General features: G+C 42.6%; 1 protein-coding gene across 3 annotated transcripts in view; it reads right to left on the bottom strand.

Annotated features, from left to right (window-relative positions):
- The window catches only part of EIF2AK2 (eukaryotic translation initiation factor 2 alpha kinase 2), a 40,944-nt gene that overhangs the window by 19,769 nt on the left and 3,597 nt on the right, over window positions 1-17,578 (bottom strand). For 2 of the 3 annotated variants that reach the window (XM_066378501.1, XM_066378502.1), the window contains exons 2-7: window positions 8,453-8,587; window positions 7,167-7,287; window positions 4,892-5,040; window positions 1,224-1,350; window positions 863-939; window positions 612-705 (exon numbers count right to left, since the gene is read on the bottom strand). In XM_066378501.1, coding sequence (XP_066234598.1) covers window positions 612-705; window positions 863-939; window positions 1,224-1,350; window positions 4,892-5,040; window positions 7,167-7,287; window positions 8,453-8,571 — 687 coding nt within the window. In that variant the 5' untranslated portion in view covers window positions 8,572-8,587. Of the gene's footprint in view, window positions 1-611; window positions 706-862; window positions 940-1,223; window positions 1,351-4,891; window positions 5,041-7,166; window positions 7,288-8,452; window positions 8,588-16,744; window positions 16,846-17,578 lie in introns of those variants that run through there. The other variant, XM_066378500.1, reaches the window with a different exon arrangement.

Genomic DNA, 17,578 nt, shown 5'->3' with positions numbered 1-17,578 from the left:
CAGGAAGGGAGAGAGATGAGAAACATCAACTCTTGACCATGGGGCCATGTCTATAATCCCACGCTAAGCCAGCGACCTTGTTCTCAAGCTGGTGAGCCTATGCTCAAGCCAGAGACCTCGGGGTTTTGAACCTGGGTTTTCTGCATACCAGTCCAACAGTCTATCCACTGTGCAGCCGCCTAGTCACGCTGAAGGTCATTTTTATATATTTTTTTTTATTTTATTTTTCAGAGACATAGAAGGATAGGTAGGGACAGACAGACAGAAACGGAGAGAGATGAGAAGCATCAATCATCAGTTTTTCGTTGCGACACCTTAGTTATTCATTGATTGCTTTCTCATATGTGCCTTGACTGTGGGGCTACAGCAGACCGAGTAACCCCTTGCTCGAGCCAGCGACCTTGGGTCCAAGCTGGTGAGCTTCTGCTCAAACCAGATGAGCCCGCGCTCAAGCTGGCGACCTCGGGGTCTTGAACTTGGGCCCTCCGCATCCCAGTCCGACGCTCCATCCACTGCGCCACTGCCTGGTCAGGCTGAAGGTCATTTTTAAATTAGGGACTGCACAAAGGGGAATAAGATTCACTAGGAAGGTGTAGAGATAAATACTATACCGCAGCAGATGAACAAAAAGTGATAAAACTGTCACTGTTTTTTCTTTCTGATTCATTTGCTGATAATCCATTTTCAGATGGTGATTCAGAATCACTAGAAGAAAAGTGAGTAACTATTAGTTTGTGAATTCTGTCTATTTTTTGTTGATAAGTAATTTCTCTAAATTCTCCTTAAACATTTTCATAAACATTTGCTCTTTTGGGCTGAAATGTAAATTTCTGAAATATCACGGTTGTCTGAACACACTTACGATGTTATCATCGAAGAGTTGCTTCCGTAATCACTGGACCCTGCCGTGGAAGAGCCAAGGGGTCCTGGGACATCTTTCTGAAAGAAAAAGTGCCCCTCAGGGGTATAAGTGCAACTAACTGACTTCTCCACAGTGGCTCAGTCTCTGTGTACTAACTACCACATTTATTTTCCCACATTTACCAAACTCACAGGCATACACAATATGAGATTAATACATGGATCATTGGTGGTTCATACAATTGAGGAACTCTTTTGCTATGTGATTGGCTGTCTTGACATCATGTAAGCACAGTCACACCTCAAAGCAATTTCAGGGAAAATTTTAAAATACAAAAAATAAATCTAAAAGCAGTACGTACCATTGCTTCTTTTTCTAATTGTAACTGCTCATATGTAATTTTAGCAGCCGACTGTCTTGCATTCTTTTTAGTAGAACCTTCAGCATTACCATATTCTTTCTTTCCAATTATGCACACACAATGGAATCTAGGGAAAATGGTAGAGAAGATTTATCTAAGTACCAAAAAACAGTAAATCTAATTTATGACTGGAAAAAACACATACACACACATCAACACAGGCCTTAATATCAATACTATACTTTTAATAGATTTGTACTTCATGTCTTTGTAAAATGTAAATATGCAATATGATGGCTGACCAATGTGTCCAAGTAACCAGAATTGGCTGAAATCTCAGCTTGCATTTTCCAACTAACTTCTAACTTTTTGCTGTTTCACTTGAAGATCTGGCATAAAGGCACTAAGCAGTGATTTTTCAAAATTCTCCAAAGGTCAAAAGCTACGAAGGTAGAAATGGAGAAAAGATGATCTGGTGAAGTTTTCAGAGATGCTCAAATGAAAAGAAAAAGCCAGTAGAGAAAATGTGGCTTCTACAGAGGAAACGAGGTTACAGAGCTTTGTAGGGAATGGGCGAGGCACGGATGCTGCTCTAACCTCAGCATGTTCTGCCCTCTACTTATGCACACAAAATCCTACGAAAATTCCCATACTGCAAAATCCTCATGCTGAACTCCACATCTTCTTCATATTAATGTGAGGACATTTGGGGTTAGGCAAAGATATTTGGACAATTATTTAAGAATCTTTTCTTTTTTGTATTTTTCCAAAGTTAGAAGCAGGGATACAGTCAGGCAGACTCCTGCATGCACCCAACAGGGACCCACTTGGCATGCCCACCAGGGGGCAATGCTCTGCCCATCTGTGGCATTGCTCCACTGCAGCTGGAGCCATTCTAGCATTTGAGGTGGAGAACATGGAGCCAACCTCAGCCCTCAGGACTACTTTGCTCCAATGGAGCCTTGGCTGCAGGAGGGGAAGAAAGAGAAAGAGAGGAAGGAGATGGGGAAGGGTGGAGAAGCAGATGGGTGCTTTTCCTGTGTGCCCTGGCTGGGAATTGAACCTGGGACTTCCACACACCAGGCCGATGCTCTACCACTGAGCCAACTGGCCAGGGCCCTAAGAACCATTTCTAAGGTGGCAAACTAATGCACTGTTTTTCAACCAGTGTGCTGTGAGACATGGTCAGGTGTGCTTTGAGGAAATTAAACATGGGTCCCCAAACTACGGCCCACGTGCCAGATATGGCTCACGGAGGCTATTTATCCGGCCCGCCGCCAGCCGCCTCCATCCAAACATAAACATTCCCCTCACAATCCCTCCAGCTATCAGCGACAGGAAGAGTGGAAGCACAGGGAACGCTCACTGACCAATCACCTTCTAGGATTCATCCCGACCACTAGCGATGAACTAATAGTAGGCCGCCTCTCATCCACACCCAGGAAGGTCCCCGCTCGGGCTGCTGCGCACTTGTCATTGTGTGGCCGTGGCAAGTAGTTGAAGCTGCTACTCCTCCCCATGGTCCCAATTTCTAATCCTGGTCAGGACTGGAGGTAAATGTTGCCACCACTAGATGAAGCCTCAGCCTCAGCTGGTTATGTCTATCCTGATGGTGTATATAGATATTTGATCTTTTTCTTTTTAAAAGAGGCCCCTGCAGAGGGTGATATACAATGCATCACAATGTTATCTAACTTTAAAGCTAAAGTTTGCTGATCTTCCTTTGGACAATTTTTGGTTATCTGTTGCCAAGGAGTTCCCCATTCTGGCCAACAAAGCTATTTTGACATTGCTCCTGTTTTCAACCACATATCTATGTGAGCTGAGCTTCTCAAGCTTGACTGCGATAAAAACTAAAAACAGAGAGAGACTGAGAACTGTTGAGGAAGAGCTTCGTGTGTGTTTTTCTACCATTTCTGCCAGGATATCCCTTTTGTGTTCATCGAAACAGGCCCAGGTTTCACACTAAGTGAGTATAAATACATTTAGAAACTATATTATTAACTATATGTATAATATGTACTGTGTTAGAGTGTCATTTTGTGTCATTTTGGTAGGTGGCATGCCCCAGGATTTTGTAAATGTAAAAAATGTGCCGCGGCTCAAAAAAGGTTGAAAATCATTGAACTAATGTATATGGTAAGTAGCGTGGAGTTACCATGAAATCATTCCCGTATTATCTGCTATAGAAGGAAACACACCCAACCAGGGTAAGTCTTCCTCTCTAGGCCCTATTGGGAGAATTAGGGAGCTGGGCTGTGACTGATCATTTCCATAGCTCCTGTTTCTCCCAGGCACCGCCTAAGAAGACTTTTCTCTCTTTTAGAAATCAAATGTTAGAGCACCTAATTCACAGGAACAAAAACGGGTGAGCTACAGAAAAATAAAATAGCCTCTTAATTGATTGAGACTGACCTACAGAACTTAATTTTGACTATTTTCATTCCAAAGAATACTATCACATTTTTCTCTTCCTAGTTCTGGCCTAAAAGCCATTAGAGCAAAAAAGTCACACAAAATTAGTTCCGTCAATTCAGAGAACAGAATCCTAAAGTGATTTTTGGACTATTTTAGTCTATTTGCATTTTTAGAGCTTTTTTTTCCTTCCCCCTCCTTTAATTGGTTGGTTGTAGCTGGGAAACAAATCTCTCTCAGGCTCACTGTTTTATATTTCTCAGTTCCAATCCATTCTTGTTCTTGATCCTTACTTCCAAGTCTTAGCTCACTGGTGACATTCTCAGTAACTGAAACTCTGTCCCCCTCCTGGTATTCTCAAATCCTGGTTCCCTCAGTCTAGGCCAGGGGTCTCAAACTCGCGGCCCACCGAACAATTTTGTGCGGCCCGCAGACTAATCCACGAAGTTCAAAATATTTTGGATAAAATTAAGTAAACCTAGGGGCCTACTTGTATTTTTCATTTCTCTAGCATCCTAGCTAGATATTAGCTTAGTTAACAGCAGTTGTGATGCGAACTACAGTTTCTGGTCGTTTTGTGACACTGAGTAAACTGCATGTATGATTGTGCTTGTTGTACTGATTTTTTTTTGTTTTCAACTGCAGTGAGAATAGTGTTGCGTAACAGTTGCCTTTTGTAGACCTAGTGCGGCCCGCCTAACGGCTGTGATCTTGCTCTGCGGCCCACATGCTGAGTTGAGTTTGAGACCCCTGGTCTAGGCAGATATTTTCTTATACATGGTATCTGTCTGCAGATTGATGCTATTTAATCAAATCTGAAAGATGAACACCAAGACAGACAACTCTCTAATCTGATGGTGGTGGAAAGAGAGTCATTCTATACGCGTGGCAGAGCTGTCTTCATACCGCCACTCCCACTGTGACCTCAGGGCTGGAAAGCTCACCACATAACTTCAAGCATGCTACCTCCTACCATCTTAGGTGTACAGCAAACTAAACCACCCAGCTATACCCCAGAAATAAAGGAATGCCCAGACTTGATCAATTATAATAAATGGGTTCCACACCTTCAACAAAAAAACATTTTAATACATTAATTACAAAGATGTCCAATTGCTTAAAAGTTATATAAAACCTTCCACACAGAACGTATAAAAAAAGGACAAATATTTCTGGGAAAGTAGACATAGAAATAAGCCCACTCTATTGCTTAGATACAATGAAGCAGAAGAAAAAACCCAACTGCATCTCACCTTCTGAACCCATTTGTGTCCAATTCACATTCTTGGTAATTTACAGGTAGTTTCGCCTTTTGGGTATAGCTATTAACAAGGCCTACATAATTCCCACTGGATAAATCATCTGCAGTATCTGTTGTCAACAGTGATAAATCACTAACTTCCTACAAAGAAAAAAACTCTTGTTTAATATGAATGACATAAAGGATGTAAATCTGTATTTTATTTTTCTAATAAAATCACTAAATGAGCCATATGAAAGACAACTTAGATTTTATGTATTTTCCTACTACATTACTTTGAGTCAAAGTTTAAGTATATACTTTCCTCTACCAGAAAATCCCACAAGAACAAATTTTAACAATAGGAAAGAAATCACCCATTTTCCTTTTATATTTTCATTAAAAAAAAGTAAGAGTGTCAATTTTCTGTTTTTCCATGCAAAATGCTATAACACTTTCTAGCTTGCTATACCCTTTGTAAATCTCAAAAACCAAGATAACAAATATTGAATAAAGCTATATCCTTAATGACAATTTAATGGGAAAGATGACTATAATAGCATCAATCCTTTCATTGGATTCTGAATATTATTTTATTCTTTTTTTATTCTTTTATTCTTAATTTGACAAAATCTTGTCTAGCCTGACCAGTGGTGGTGCAGTGGAGAGAGCACTGACTTGGGACACTGAGGTCCCAGGTTCCAAACCCTGAGGTTTCCAGCTTGAGCGCGGGATCATGGGCTCATCTGCTTTGAGTGTAGGCTCACCAGCTTGAGCGTGGGGTCATCGGCTTGAACGTGGGATAATTAAAATGATCCCATGATCACTAGCTTGGGCCCAAAGGTCACTGGCTTGAGCAAGGGGACACTGGCTCAGCTGGGGCCACCCAATCAAGGCATGTATGAGAAGCAATCAATGAACAATTAAATTGACACACTATGAGTTGATGCTTCTCAAATCCCTCCCTTCCTGTCTCTCACTCTCTCTCTCTCTTGCTAAAAATAATAAAAAAAAAAAGAAAAAATCTTGTCTATAAAGTTTTGCTACTTTATAAATTATGTTTGAACAACTACCTTTGGGGGTTTGTTTATATTAATTTCTGCCCTTATTTTTGTGATTTTCTTTCTTCTGCTTTGCACCCTTCCTCCTGACTCCCTCCCCCACTTCCCTCTGGGATTTGCTGACCTATTATCTGTATCTATGGAAGGTTTTTTTTTTTTTTTTTTTTTTCATTTTTCTGAAGCTGGAAACAGGGAGAGACAGTCAGACAGACTCCCGCATGAGCCCGACCGGGATCCACCCGGCACGCCCACCAGGGGCGACGCTCTGCCCACCAGGGGGCGATGCTCTGCCCATCCTGGGCATCGCCATGTTGCGACCAGAGCCACTCTAGCGCCTGGGGCAGAGGCCACAGAGCCATCCCCAGCGCCCGGGCCATCTTTGCTCCAATGGAGCTTTGGCTGCGGGAGGGGAAGAGAGAGACAGAGAGGAAAGCGCGGCGGAGGGGTGGAGAAGCAAATGGGCGCTTCTCCTGTGTGCCCTGGCCGGGAATCGAACCCGGGTCCTCCGCACGCTAGGCCGACGCTCTACTGGAAGGTTTTTTTTAAAAGATTTTATTTATTAATTTTAGAGGAGAGAGAGAGAGACAGGGGGGAGGAGCGGGAAGCATCAACTCCCATATGTGCCTTAATCAGGCAAGCCCAGGGTTTCAAACCAGTGACCTCAGCGTTCCAGGTCGACGCTTTATCCACTGCGCCACCACAGGTCAGGCCACGGCTGAGTTGTTTTCATCTTCACCCAGGTCTTTCTTTAGTTCAGAAACATTTTCTACTGCAATCTCTTTGGATGGCTTTTTCTGTACTGGTTACTCTATTCTGATCTTCGGGGATACCAATTATACATATGTTGGCTCTCTGTCGCTGCCCTCCCTATACATCCTTCTTTTTGTAATCCTTTCCACCTCTTTGTCCCCTTCCACTGATTCCCTCAATTAGGAGGAGGGACTCCAGCCAGCACATTTCTGTTTCCCTTCCATGTCTGTTCAACTTTAGAGTATGTCACCACTACGGGCACCCTAAACAGGTGTTATCCAGCTTTACCCACTATTTCCTGGGCATACTTCTCATTCAGGGTTCTACAGAAATGAGGATGGGAAAAAGACGGAACTGAACTTGTAAATGTAAAGGAACCTGCTGAGCCTTTATTCTGTATGTCAGTATTGTCTCACCAAGGAAAATATAGTCACATTGTGAGTACCTTTTCACTAGGGGAAAAAAGCAATTACTCACCTGTTTTTCTTTATTAAGTATGTCAATAGCTATTTTGGCTGCAGCATTTCTTGCATCCCTCTTTGATTTACCTTCAGCTTTAGGATATTCTCTCCCATCTATTATAACTTGAAATGTAAACCTGTTTACAAAGAAAATATTCAGAAAATTTATTAAACTCATGCATTATCTAGAGATAAGTATTCTAATCACCACTGTCTCTTATGGCTACCTTTGAAGGTTTTGATCTATGTTCATTATAGAATTTGAGCAGTCACCTCCAAACTGCCTAACAGCACATCATCTTGAAACATGGGAAAGCTTATATACTCTTTTTTCTGCAGTCCTCTGAAATTGCAATTTTACACCAAGAAGACTCTCTCAAAGAACTCTGTAGAAACTCTGGCTCTAAAGTATTAACTTCAAAATTGTGCCCGAGTTGTCATTCCCCTAGTTTATATTTCATAGGTTTATATCCTTTTTTAAAATAGCATTTTATCGAAAAAAAAAAATAGCATCTTATCGGCCCTGGCTAGTTGGCTCAGTGGTAGAGCATTAGCCCAGCATGTGGATGTTCCAGGTTCAATTCCTGGTCAGGGCACACAGGAGAAGCACCCATCTGCTTCTCCACCCCTCCCCCTCTCACTTCTCCCTCTCTCTCTCTCTTTCTCTCTCTCTTCCCCTCTACTCCTGCAGCCATGGCTCAATTGGAGCGAGTTGTCCCCAGGCACTGAGGATGGTTCCATAGCCTCTGTCTCAGGCACTAAGAAGAGCTTGGTTGCTGAACAACAAAGCAATGCCCCAGTTGAGCAGAGCACTGCCCCCTAGTGGGCTTGCCGGTGGATCCCAGTCTGGGTGCCTGTGAGAGTCTATCTCTGCCTTCCCTCCTCTCACTGAAAAAATAAAAATTAAAAAAAGTATCTTACCAACCCTGGCCAGTTGGCTCAGCGGTACAGCATTGGCCAGGCATGTGGAAGTCCCAGGTTCGATTCCCGGTCAGGGCACACAGGAGAAGCGCTCATCTGCTTCTCTACCCTTCCCCCTCTCCTTTCTATCTTTCTCTTCCCCTCCCACAGCCAAGGCTCCATTTGAGCAAAGTTGGCCCGGGTGCTGAGGATGGCTCCATGGCCTCTGCCTCGGGCACCAGAATGGCTCTGGTCACAACAAAGCAAAGCCCCAGAGGGGCAGAGCATCACCCCCTGGTGGGCATGCCGGGTGGATCCCATCAGGCACATGTAGGAGTCTGTCTGCCTCCCCACTTCTCACTTCAGAAAAATACAAAACAAAAATTTTAAAAGGCATCTTACCTTAAGTCATGTGGAGGTCCTGTCTTACATAGCTCACGATAGTCAACTTTTACGTTGTTCTTCTGACGGTATTTATTAATTGCATCTATGTAGAAACCTGATGAAAGATCACTGGCCATTTCTTCCTCCGGTAACCTACAATGCAAGTGATGTTTAAAAGAAGTGACACTCACAGAACATATTTAATCGAGTTTTCCCACTCCAGCTTAGGAGACAAAATGGTATAAGAACTTCTTTTATATGACTCATCTTAGCCATACACAAATCCAGAGAAAGCTTTCTTTTAAAATTTTCTTTCTCTCATGGACTGTACAATCAAGCTAATTTCTCCAAAATTTTCTAACTTCAAAACTCAACTGGCCAACAAGGAAGGGGCCTGTCATTTTTCTTTGCTTTCACTGAGTACCAGAAAGCAAGTCTGTCCACCTGCTTGCAAGGGCTGCAGAAATAGAATTAGGATTCTTTATGTTGAGAAGGAAAAGACTGAGGTTATATACATAAAGTGAAGCTTATTAAATCATGAAGCATTTAGCTCTATGGAAATACATTCTCCTAGGAAATCCAAAATATCCTCTCTTTGAAATTTGAAGAAGTCAATGTTAGGACAACTGACCTAGGTATATCTGGATCCCAGTTTATGGGTTGCAGTGGACTAACTCATAGCAATGATTTAAATAATAAACAAAATCTAAAGAATGTAAAATTTCTATATACAAACCTAAACTATAAAACACTTAGAAGAAAACATAAGGGTAAATATTCCTAACCATGGATTTGCAATGAAATCTTTGCCATGATAACAAAAGCACAAGTAACAAAAGAAAATAGATAAATTAGGCTTTCCCAAAGTTAAAAACATTTGTGTACCAAAGGACACTATGGCAAAAATAAAAGACAATCTCCAGAATGAGGTATTTATAAATCATTTTGACCATGTGAAACAGGTCTAGTATCCAGAATATATGAAGAACTCATAACTCGACAAAATGACAACCCAGTTAAAAAGCAGGTAAAGGATGGGAACAGATATGCCTGACCAGGCGGTGGTGCAATGGATAGAGCACTGGCCTGGGACGCTGAGGACCCAGGTACAAAAGCCTGAGGTAACAGGCTTGAGCGCAGGCTCACCAGCTTGAGTGTAGGATCATAGACATGACGCCATAGTCACACTCAAAAGTTGCTGGTTTAAAGTACAAGGTCGCTGGCTTGAGCAAGGGGTCACTAGCTTGGCTGGAGTCCTCCAGTCAAGGAACATATGACAAAGCAATCAATGAACAACTAAGAAGCTGCAACTATGATTTGATGCTTCTCATCTCTTTCCCTTCCTGTCTGTCTCTGTGTGTTCCTCAATCTCTCGCTAAAAAAATATATGGGAATAGATATTTCTCAAAAGAAGATATATAAGTGGCCGAGCACATAAAAAGATGCTTAACATTATTAGTCATTAGAGAAACACAAATCAAAACCACAACTACCGGAATTTACCACTTCACACCACTAAAATGGCAATAATAGTATTAGCACAATTAACACAGAATAAGTATTGATATAAAGAAATTGAAATTTTCCCACCACTGCTGATGAATATGCAAAACTGTGTAGCCTCTATGGAAAACAATTTATTTCCTCAAAAAGTTAAGCTTAGATTTACCATACAACACAGCAATTCCACTCATAGGTCTATACCTAAAGAATTGAAAAACAGTTTTTCAAACAAATACTTATACAAAGATGTTCGTATCATCAATACTCCCAAGAGACAAAAAGTAAAAACAATCCAAATGTCCATCAGCTGATAAATTGTTAACAAAATGTGGTATATGTATTCTGGGAATCCTATTCAGTCATAAAAAGAATGAAGTGTAGAAATATTCTAAAACATAGGTAAACCTCAAAAACATGATAAATGAAAGAAGCTAAACACAAAAGGTCACATATTATATGATTCCATTTATATGAAAAATGTAGAATAGAGACAGAAAGCAGACCTTGCAGAACTCTCATTTCTTGTTGGAAAGTTCTTTTAATTTTTTTCTTCCAAAGCCAACCTTCCTTCCTAACACTTTTTTTTTTTTGAGAAAGAGAGAGAAACAGACAAACTGAGGAAGGGAGTGATGGGAAGCATCAATTCTTCCTTGCGACACCTAGTTCAGTGGTTCTCAAACTTTTTGAAGTCGGGGCGCATTTAAAAATCTACAAATAATTGTAAGCGCACTATATACAAATTTCTGAGAAATATGTTATAATAATTAAGTCAAATATTAAAGAAAAAATATAAAGTCCAAGCGTGCTTTTATGGTAATTAAATGAAATAAATGACAAAATTAAATTTATTCTGACATTAAAAAACATTTCTATGTTATATTTTTTGAGTTAGGCTTTTTAAAATTTGTAAAAAAGAGGGGTTAAAAAATAAAAAAAACGACAAAAAGGTTATCTTTTTACATATATAGATACATTCTTATGTATCTTTGTAAATTATCTTATGTAAATTCGGCAGGTCCCCTTGCCAATGTGTTAAGTTTTTTCATTCTTGTGTTTATGAGAAACATGAGCCTGATGTGTCCTAGTGATTTCTTCAATATTTGGGCATATATTTGAAAGGCAAACTCTCATTTCCTCGTCAATACATTGAAGAATTCCTCTCTTTTTACTCTTAATTGTGTTGAATGCAGAAAACCAACACCATACATATCATTTTAACTTTACACCAAACGAAGGATAGAAGAAACTTGCCTCCAGTCTTTGCGGGGAACATGGGGGTAGTGTAAACAATCCAGCATCAGAGCTTAACAGCCTTTTGCAACCTAATCAGGCAAGTGAGGTGGGGGGTTGGGCAGACTGTCAGCTTACAGCCAATTCCCCACACCTCTGTCCCCCAAAAATCTAAACTCCAAAAACCCTTTTGGTTTTTGGTCCCCAACAGGCACATATTTCTCTGGAATACCATAGGGTGCACCTGGAAATCTAGGGCGCACCAGTGCACCCTGGCGCACACTTTGAGAACCACTGTTGTTCACTGATTGCTTTCTCATATGTACCTTGACCAGGGAGCTCCAGCAACCCCTTGCTTAAGCCAGCAACCATCATATCGGTGATCCCATGCTCAAGCTAGCAACCCCATACTCAAGCTGGATGAGCCCCCACTCAAGCTGGTGACCTCTGGGTTTTGAACCTGGGACCTCAATGTCCCAGGTCAGTGCTCTACCCACTGCACCACCACCAGTCAGGTTTTCTTTTTTTTTTTTTTTTTTTTTTTTTTTTTTCATTTTTCTGAAGCTGGAAACAGGGAGAGACAGTCAGACAGACTCCCGCATGCGCCCGACCGGGATCCACCCGGCACGCCCACCAGGGGCGACGCTCTGCCCACCAGGGGGCGATGCTCTGCCCCTCTGGGGCGTCGCCATGTTGCGACCAGAGCCACTCTAGCGCCTGAGGCAGAGGCCACAGAGCCATCCCCAGCGCCCGGGCCATCTTTGCTCCAATGGAGCCTTGGCTGCGGGAGGGGAAGAGAGAGACAGAGAGGAAGGCGTGGCGGAGGGGTGGAGAAGCAAATGGGCGCTTCTCCTGTGTGCCCTGGCCGGGAATCGAACCCGGGTCCTCCGCACGCTAGGCCGATGCTCTACCGCTGAGCCAACCGGCCAGGGCCCAGTCAGGTTTTCTAACACTTATCTTCATAGGTTCTTTTCTTTTCTCTTTTTTTTTTTTTACAGGGACAGAGAGAGAGTCAGAGAGAGGGATAGACAGGGGCAGACAGACAAGAATGAAGAGAGATGAGAAGCATCAATCATCAGGGTTTTTTTGTTGCGACACCTTAGTTGTTCATTGATTGCTTTCTCATATGTGCCTTGACCGTGGGCCTTCAGCAGACTGAGTAACCCCTTGCTGGAGCCAGCGACCTTGGGTCCAAGCTGGTGAGCTTTTGCTGAAACCAGATGAGCCCGCACTCAAGCTGGCGACCTCAGGGTCTCGAACCTGGGTCCTCTGCATCCCAGTCCAACGCTCTATCCACTGCGCCACTGCCTGGTCAGATTCTTCATAGGTTCTTAATGCTAGAGTTCCCCGAGGTTTCATCCAAATACTCTATAGTCATTACTTCATACTTTTTCCCCAAGGTTGTATCTTTCATGTCCATGATTTCAATGATCAGCTATCTGTCATTAACTCTAATATTTACATACCACTTATGAACCTCTCTCTGAATTTCAGATCTCTCTATCCAACATCTCCACCTAGACATCTTGAAAGAAATTTATGGTAAACGCAAAAGATCCAAAATGGAATTTATGATCTTCCCTTCAGCTGGTTTGGAGATTCCTGTCTCAGAATATCACTCCACTATACATCCACGTCTGAAAGCCATGAATCTGCGAGGCATCCTTGACATCTCCTTCCCCACTTTCTTATCTATAACAAAGTCCTGATCCACAAATCCTTCTACTTCTCCACCACATCACGGCCACTGTCCTGCTTCAAGCCACCATCTCACTCCAGGACTGCTGCCAGAACCTCAGAACCAGTTCCTCACAGCCACTGACACTCCTCCTCTACCCTGCAGCCACTGTGATTTTCTTTTGTGGTAAAATATACATAACATAAAATGTACCCTTTTAACCATTTTTAAGTGTACAATACATGGGATTTAAGCAACAAGCACAATGTTGTGCGGTGTTGGGCAAACAAGTGTTTTTTAGGTTTGCTTGCTTGTATTGGAGCAGCGCCATGTGTGTATAGTCTATGGAAGCCTGCGATGCTTGCCCTCAGGGCAGCAGATTGCAAATTGCAGACTGCCTGCCTCCATGGCGAGGGGCAGTTGTTTGCTGGAGGAGTTTTTCCCCTCAGCCTGTTTTGCTGGTGAGTCCAGAGAGAGAGGGGGAGTGTTGAGGGGCTTGGAAGCCCTGCTGAGGCTGGTTGGGGCCTGTGAGTACGGGAGAGTCCGGAGAAAGAAAGGGAAGTGGTTTTCCCTGTTTGTTTATCTGCTGTTAAGAGGCTTGAATAAATGGAATAGCCCATCATTTTGTGGCTGCACTGTTCCTGTACCGTCTGCCCGAATCCATTGAGAACCTTCATGGCCATGGCCACTGGCCTTACAGCAGACATCATTGTCTTTACCATCAGAACTCATCTTCCCAAACAGAAAGTCTATACACATTAAACAATACCTTCCCACTCACCATCCTCTCATCTCCTGGTAACCAACAATACTTTCCATCTCTATGGAGTTGGAACCTCAAAGAAGTGGAATCATACAACTTTTGTCTTTTTGTGTGTAGTTATTTTATTTACCATAATGTCTTCAAGGTTCACCCATGTTGTAGCACGTATGAGAATTTCCTTCCTTTCTAAGGCTGAATAAATAATCCATCATGTGTATACACCAGGGGTCCTCAAACTTTTTACACAGGGGGCCAGTTCACTGTCCCTCAGACCGTTGGGAGCGCTGGACTATAAAAAAAACTATGAACAAATCCCTATGCACACTGCACATATCTTATTTTAAAGTAAAAAAACAAAACGGGAACAAATACAATATTTAAAATAAAGAACAAGTAAATTTAAATCAACAAACTGACCAGTATTTCAATGGGAACTATGGGCCTACTTTTGGCTAATGAGATGGTCAATGTCTGGTTCCATATTTGTCACTGCTAGCCGTAACAAGTGATATGATGTGCTTCCGGAGCCCTGATGCGTGCGTCCCGCGTCACCAGAAGTAGTACTGTGAGTGATGCCGCACTTTGCGGCGCTGCCACATACAGTACTCCAAGAGATGCTCCTCTCACTGACCACCAATGAAAGAGGTGCCCCTTCCGGAAGTGTGGCGGGGGGGCCGGATAAATGGCCTCAGGGGGCTGCATGCGGCCCGCGGGCTGTAGTTTGGGGACCCCTGGTATATTCTATACCACAGTTTGTTGATCCATTCATCTGTTGATGGTCACTTGTATTGTTCCAACTTTTTGGCTTAGTGTGAGTAATACTGCTATGAACATTGGTATACAAATATCTGTCCACATCCCTACTTTCATATAGTTTGGATATATGTATACATATTAGTGGAATTGCTAAGTCATATGGTAATTCTATGTTTAACATTTTGAGGAATCATTATGTTCTTTTCCGTGGTGGTTATACCATATTATATTTCCACCAGCAAGGCACTAGTGTTCCAATTTCTCCACATCTTCACTGACACTTGCCATTTTCCGTTGTTTTTTTTTTAACAGTAACCACATCATGATCTTTTAAAATATCAAGCCAATCATGGAGTCCTCACAAGCCACCAAAACTATTCTTTCAAGTTCATCAATGCTTTCCTCCCCATCTCTAAAACTAGTAGTTGCTTCTGAATCTTTGTCTTCTTGACCATAAAAGAGCATTTGACATGGTTGCTCATTCCTTCTGCCTTCTCTGTCTCCTTGCCTCCTGGTTCCTCCTTTTTTCTAAATATATATGCAAGCAAGAGAGAGAAACAGAGAAGGAGAGAGGGGAAGACAGAAGAGAGAGAGATTCGAAGTATCAATTCTTCATTGTGACACCTTATTTGTTCATTGATTGCTTTCTCATAGGTGCCTGGACCGGGGGGGGGGGGGGGGGAGAGCCAGTGACACCTTGATCAAGCCAGCGACCTTGGACTCAAGCCAGAGACCTTGTGCTTCAATCCAGCAACCCTTGGACTCAAACCAGCAACCATGGGGTTATGTCTATGATCCCAAGCTCAAGTTGGTGAGCCTGTATTCAAGCCAGATGAGCTTGCGCTCAAACCAGTGACATTGGGGTTTCAAACCCTGGGTCCTCAGCATCCCAGGCTGATGCTTTATCCACTGTGCCACTGCTTGGTCAGGCTCTTCTAAATATTGTTGTGTCCTAGGGCCCAGTCCTCAAAACTCCTCTCTTCTCTATTTACACTCACTACCTTGGTCTTCGAGTCTAGGCTTGTGGCTTTAAATTCCACCTAAAAAAAAAATCATGCGCCTGACCTGTGGTAGCTCAGTGGATAAAGCGGCGACCTGGAAATGCTGAGGTCGCCGGTTTGAAACCCTGGGCTTGCCTGGTCAAGGCACATATGGGAATTGATGCTTCCAGCTCCTCCCCTCTTCTCTCTCTCTGTCTCTCCTCTCTCTCTCTCTCTCTCTCTCTCTCTCTGTCTCTCCCTCTCCTCTCTAAAAAATAAATAAATTTTTAAAAAAAATTCAGCTTTAAAAAAAAAAAATGATGCTTAAAAGTGTGCCTCTAGCACTGGCTGTTTCCTGAGTTCCAACTGCTTTTGTGCAACATGCTTCTTTCTAAAATGCTCTTGACTCTTCCCCTTCTGCTGCCTTTGCTTGTTGAACTATTACTTCCTATAGATCTCAGCTCAAATGTCATTTCAGACAGCCTAGAAGAGGTCCTGATTTGACACTATCACAGCCCCGTCCCTATTATTATAATTGCTTATTTAACTGGTTCTTCCAAATGAGATCAGGAGCTACAACAAGGAAGAATCCAGGCTTACAAGAGGGGCTCAAAATGAATGAAGAATACCAAAATAACTCCACATCACCCTCACCTCCATGACCTGTATATGTTTATTTCTGCTCATAATGCCGTATCTACATACTCTATCCACCAGGCAATTCTCACTCATGTGTGAAGATCAGCACAACCTCCTTTAATGATGGAGGGGTAACTATTGTAGTACCCCTCCTAGGGCCTGTTACTCCACCTTATCCAGCTTCTTTCACAGTCCTGAATGGTTGTTGGTTTTTTTATTCATTTAGAAGAGGGGAGGCAAAGAGACAAACCCGCTTGCACCCCAACCTGAATCCACCCGGCAAGCCCACTAGGGAGAGCTGTACATCTGGGGCCTTGCTTCGTTGTTCAGCAACCAAGCACTTCTTAGCACCTGAAGGGGAGGCCATGGAGCCATCCTCAGTGCCTGGAGCCAACTCACTCCAATTGAACCATGGCTGCAGGAGGGGTAGAGGGAAAGAGAGAGAAGCAAGAGAGGGAGGGGCAGAGAAGCAGATGGATACTCCTCCTCTGTGCCCTCACCAGGAATCAAACCCGGACATCTATACACCAGGCCAATGCTCTACCACTGAGCCAACTGACCAGGGCTCCTAAATGTTTTAAAACTAATCAGTGAGCTCTCTGATTAGGGAGCAGGTTCTAAGTCTTACTCATTTTTGTATCACCAATACCCAGTGGCAAGTACAAAATGTTAAACCCCTGGATGGTGTACAGTTGAATGAGATAATGATTCATTAAAATTAAATACTCCACTTTAAACTTCATCTTCTCTCTTTTCTATACCTGCTGTTTTTTGGCATCTTTCATTCATTCAGCAAATGCTTATCAAATGTCAAACACTATTGTGACACTGAGTATACAGGCATGAAGAAGACAGAACAGGTCCCTACCCGCATTCCCCTGAAGGAAGAAAGAAAATGACCATGTGCAAAAACAATTAACAGGAGTGGAAATTATGGTGACCAGATGGCCAGAAGTGCTATGATGAAATTAACCAGGGGTACAGGAGAGAGGGTCAGTTGGTAGGTGGAGGCAGAAATATGAGGGAGAGGATTTAGATACAGTAGTTGGAAAAGACCTTTCGTAGGAGGCAACTCTCAAATCAAGTCTGAATGATGACAAAATGCATCATACCAAGAAATGGGGGAGAAGTACCTCAGGCAGAGGGTTTGAGAGAGCTGGGCAGGGGCCACAGCACATAGCCCTGTGGGTCATGGTCAGAGGCAATGGATGCTACTCCAATTGTAATAGAAAACTATTTGAGGGTTCTCAGTAGAGGGGTGATGTGATTGGATGTACCATATTTCCCCATGTATAAGATGCACCCTTTTTTGAAAAATTTGGGGTCTAAAAACTGGCTGTGTCTTACACAGTGGTTGTAGTTTTCTTACTTGCATTTCCTGCTTTTTCTGCATCCATTGTTGAAGACAGTGATTCATCATCAGTCACAGATGAGGACAAGCTAATGGATGGGAGTTTTGACAGTGATGAGGAGCTGTATGAATTTTATGATAAATAAAACTTGAGTTCAATAACTTTATGTAATACTTTTTTTTTCCAAATTTTGGGCTCCAAAATTAAGGTGCACCTTATACATGGGCGCATCTTCTACATGGG

The sequence above is a fragment of the Saccopteryx leptura genome, chromosome 3 (assembly GCF_036850995.1).
Source record: "Saccopteryx leptura isolate mSacLep1 chromosome 3, mSacLep1_pri_phased_curated, whole genome shotgun sequence".
Lineage (NCBI taxonomy): Eukaryota > Metazoa > Chordata > Mammalia > Chiroptera > Emballonuridae > Saccopteryx > Saccopteryx leptura.
The sequence above is the reverse complement of the archived record's forward strand: the minus strand, read 5'-3'. Positions and strand labels throughout refer to the sequence as shown.